Source organism: Aplysia californica, unplaced genomic scaffold, assembly GCF_000002075.1.
Source record: "Aplysia californica isolate F4 #8 unplaced genomic scaffold, AplCal3.0 scaffold00103, whole genome shotgun sequence".
Lineage (NCBI taxonomy): Eukaryota > Metazoa > Mollusca > Gastropoda > Aplysiida > Aplysiidae > Aplysia > Aplysia californica.
Genome location: NW_004797373.1, coordinates 394,069 through 398,870, shown reverse-complemented (window position 1 = coordinate 398,870; position 4,802 = coordinate 394,069). Strand labels below are relative to the sequence as shown.

Genomic DNA, 4,802 nt, shown 5'->3' with positions numbered 1-4,802 from the left:
ACGATAGATGTGCCTGATATTTTTGTACAATGAAAGAGAACGCATCAAACAACATACCCACCAAATGAAGTCATCGGAACTCAAGTAGTTTTCCCATACAAACAAAAATTATGTTACACTAACTAATGTGTTGCTCTCATCTGCTTCCTTTCCAGTCCGTTGAAATAGATTGACACACATCTTCACTTTTTAGTTGCTAGATCTACCTACACGTACTACACTGAACTATTAATATTACAAAAAGGTTTATTAACGTTTGATTGGAGAGTTTAACAGCGCTTGCTGGCAGAGATACGTGTAGTGTCACAGTAAGTGTTGTGAATTCATTACCGGTACAATTTCATTCTCAGCAAACTGTCCACGATACCTGGCGCTCGTGTCTCAAGTCCCGCTATAACACATATACTTGGTTTTTGTCAAATATTAGCTTTTTAGAGCTATTTGAGCGCACATTTGGTGAAATTTTACCTCAAATTTAGAAGTCATAGAACACAATTACACAGGTCACTGACACTGATATATTGTAGAAACGGCCTTTTCACAAACTGCAAGAGCAATAATTGTGCTGTGTCTTGTCTAAGCATAGGTTTTCATCTGAGAATTCCTAAGCCTAGACGTGTATTCCCAAATGCTCTATTATTCCTCTTTTTTATCTGAATCCTCGACCGGATGGTCAGATCAGATCAGACACGGTTCAAACGCCCGCGAGTTTCTGCGGTTTCCCCCCGTTATCGGACATCCTGAGGTGAAGAGTTCACGGCTCTCACCAGTGCGGAGCTCGAAATAAAACTTGGTGTCACCGCGCGGTGGAATCAGGCGCTCGTCAATTTTTGGGCATCTGGAGTTATTGGTATCATCTTAAAGCTTGTTCATTTGACCATCTCTTGATGTAAAGAATACACGTCTATCTAGAATAGAAGTCAAGATATTCACGATTGAAGGAGGTCAGGGTTGCCTGGTTTCAGAGGTAAAATTAGCGCGAAATATTGGCCAACAAAGTTTGGTGATTTTCATTTTCCAAAGCTTAAGAGTTCTTGAAAACTGAAAATGTACATATTTTTGGGTGCATTTAATCAATGTTTTCCAGTAAAATCCACACTGAAATGTTTGGGGGTTTTTTTACTGAAAATTAAAGAATTCAATAAAAATTGCCAAACTGGCGGGAAAAATGTCTATTTCTCCAATTTCGTTATATTGACAAGCGCTTGGTTTCACCACGCTGCCTCAGTGAGCCTCTTAGTACATGTATTCTGATTTGGGGCAAAATTTGAAACAGTGTACTACATGTTCTTCTTCGGCTAGGCTACTACTACTACTACATAATGTACTACTATAAGTGCGGTCGAAAATTCGTGGCGCAACTTTTCTCCAAATATCTCTTTATCGGGAGAATCAATGTCACCCATGAACAGCAGTTTGTATCAATTTGTCTTAACTTAATCATATTTTTCCTTGAGGCTGCATTTAAAAAAAAATCTTTTCTTCTTAAATGTTTAATATAAAATACTATAGATTTAGTTCTCCAATTTGAAGTCTCTCACTTTCGCTTGTTTGAGATGGGCTCTGATCTCCTCGTGGGAAGTTGAACCCGGTTTGATAGGGAAGTTGGGTCCGCGGAGGCATGTTTTTCTTCTTCATTTTTAAATGATAAGGTTTTTGTTGTCTTTCTTGGTTTTAAATATTTTACACCCCTCGCTCCCCCTTCCCCTTTCAACGACAACAAAGTTCGCACTGCGCAGACAGAGTAGATCTTGCCGTTGGAAGTTGAAGCAAAAAATGAATTTATGTCGTGGCTAATTCCCCCAATGATGAACATGATGAGAGAACTGTACCTTTACAAACAGTTTGTGAATGCCTAATCTGCTCATAGCTTGAGACTCGAATAGAATAGCAGGACGTGAAGGAAATACAGTCAAACCTACACTAACGACCACCTGTTCCAGACAATCGCCTGTACAAACGAGAACTCCCCCCCCCCCCCCCCCAAACCACATCCGTGCATATCCTACGGGTGTTTCTTTTTTTTTTTCGATATTATAATAACATTGTCCAAGAAAGCCACCTGTCTAAGATGGCTACTTTTCTCCTCGACAATCGGCCGTTGTCTTGGACAGGTTCGACTACTTTTGACCAAAAAATCCTTTTAAAAAAACAAAAAACGTGTATTTTCATGCACAAGCTCAGACACATCCATTATTATGGAGACACGGCGTAAATGTAGAAAGTGGCTGACAGAACAAACGACAAAGTACATGTACTTGTATTTTCCCTTACCTTTTGCTTCGACTAGTCGCAAGGGTCATCATGCGAACCATTCGGAAAGCATGCTTGATGAAATCTGATTTCTGTGGAAGAAGAGAGTCCGGTATGGGAGTAACGTTTCAAAACTAAACCAACATATTAAATAAAATATACATACTATTTAGTTTTGATAAGAGTTTTACGGCACTGGCAACACAATAAGGTCACATAAGCGCAAAAATTAGAGGTGTTCCAAGAGAGAAACAAACACAAAAAAGGAGGAGAGATAAGGACCATAGATGTTTGATAGGAAAAAAGGAGCGAACCACAAGAGAGCACCCACCAACCACCCACAAATATATTCTGTGACATGGCATTATATGCTCACAAAACACCTTAATTAAATGGGACATTTTGACAAACGTAAATATAGTATAAAACTGTACAAATGATTAAGTGAACGATGCATATAAATATAACTGAACTGTTATTATAATATTTAAAATAGAATGTTCTATAATACACAATGTCATGTTCAAATGTTGCTATTAACGACAAAAGAGACATCGTATGGAAGAGTAGGCCTATATTTTTTGGGCAGCTTTCTGTAAATATACCCATCCGTCTTGAACGGAAGTCGAAACATTTACAATTGAAAGTGATTTGGGGGGGGGGGGGGGGAGGTTGCTGGGTGTAAGAGGTAAAAATACGCATAAGTGAGAAATGGCTGCAAATTTATATTTTTCTGTCCCTTTGGTCAACGTTTTTTCAACTAAATCCAAACAAATACATTTTTAAGCGGACATAAAAGGTTCTTACCCCCCCCCCCTTCCAAAAATACCCCACCACCACCACCGTCATCATCATCATCATCATCATCATCATCATCATCATCATCATCATCATCATCATCATCATCATCATCATCATCATCATCATCATCATCAATAACAACATCAACAACAGCAACAACAACGACAACAAACGTCACAAAATGCCCAATGGTCGCAAAAATATATTGGTTTCTTAGATTTCATTATTTAGATGAGCGAATGACTTCAGGATTACAAAATTAGAAAAGAGGAGGGGAACTAAAGGTTATAAGGTAAACGACGTGAAATACCAATCTCTCTCACCTTCCAGTTTTTCCTGCGTTCTTTGCTCACGGTATGAAAATCCATGTTGGTAATTCTCTGAAGAAGAAGAGGAGGTCGGAGAAAAAAAATTATGTGTCAATTTTTGGAAAGAAAGTCCCAACAACAATTAAAATATGAAACATGGTCAAGCTGTATTAATGTAACACGATTTGAGCGTTACATACTTTTCTTTTTTTTATTTCTTTCTTTCGTTCTTTCTTTTTTTCTTTCTTTCGGGTTTTTTCTTTCTTTTTTCGTTCTTTCTTTCGTTTTTTTCTTTCGTTCTTTCTTTCGTTCTTTCTTTCGTTCTTTTTTCTCGCTTTCTTTCTGTCTGCCTGTCTTCAATAGTTCACGTATTTCATTTTTACTCTATATAAATTCATTCTTAGTAGTACCGGTATGATATTACATTGTCCAAAATTATGAAATATAAAAGACCACTTTCAGGTAATGTAATATTATTTCTTTTTTTACTGTTGCTGCAAAGCACTATGGCACTGCAACAATATACAATTTTATACCCTGCACACATTGCCGATTTTATTCATTTGATACAGCGGTAGCCGGCCAAGGTGTTCAAGAGAGATAGGTGGGCGGGGGAGCGGCGATATTGGCACAATTTGATCAAATCCCCCCCCCCCCCCAAAAAAAACCCCCCAAAAAACCCACCCCAAAACCCAAATAATATGCATAATTTTGGAGAATTTAATCAAATTTTGGCAAAGTGGTACCTTTTGTCCCCACATATGGAGGAAAAGCTGATTGGTCCTGTTTCAATACGACTGAATTTGATTAGCAGTTTGCATTTGGGTATATAACGAGCAAAGGATAAGTAGTTTGCATGGATATTATAACGAGCAAACGATTATCAGTTTGCACTAGGTATAACGAACAATCGATTAGACTAGCAGTTTGCACTGGGTATAACGAAGAAACGATTATCAGTTTGCACTGGGTGTAACGAACAATCGATTAGACTAGCAGTTTGCACTGCGTATAACAAACAATCGAACGAGCAGTTTGAACTGGGTATAAAGAAGAAAGATTAGCAGTTTGCACTTGGTATAACGCGCAAACAATCACTAACATAAATGCGCTCTCTCTGCTCGGGATCCATATCTTCGATAAATCCAGACAGTTCCGCTTTTGGCTTGACCATAGACTGGACCTCCTCCAGCCTGTTGTTGATGCCTTCAAGGGGGTCATCATCTGAACGGAGATCAATAAGAGTGGGGTTTGAATCCAGCAATAATCAAAATAATTATAATAATAATGAAGTGGAAATCGACAATGAAATACAGAGTGGTCGCGCAGATAGAATATACGCTCGTACATGTAGTGATCACATAGCTTTGAACTCTATAATCATCTCTATCTATCTATCTATCTATCTATCTATCTATCTATCTATCTATCTATCTATCT

At 38.1% G+C, this 4,802-nt stretch overlaps 1 protein-coding gene across 1 annotated transcript in view; it reads right to left on the bottom strand.

Annotated features, from left to right (window-relative positions):
* Positions 1–4,623, bottom strand: part of LOC101848192 — a gene marked incomplete in the record, with an annotated part of 32,330 nt that extends 27,707 nt beyond the window's left edge. The window contains 3 exon segments of the mRNA XM_035968985.1: positions 2,275–2,345; positions 3,378–3,434; positions 4,465–4,623. Of these exon segments, the coding sequence (XP_035824878.1) occupies positions 2,275–2,345; positions 3,378–3,434; positions 4,465–4,536 (200 nt within the window).
* Between the last annotated feature and the right edge of the window lie 179 nt (positions 4,624–4,802).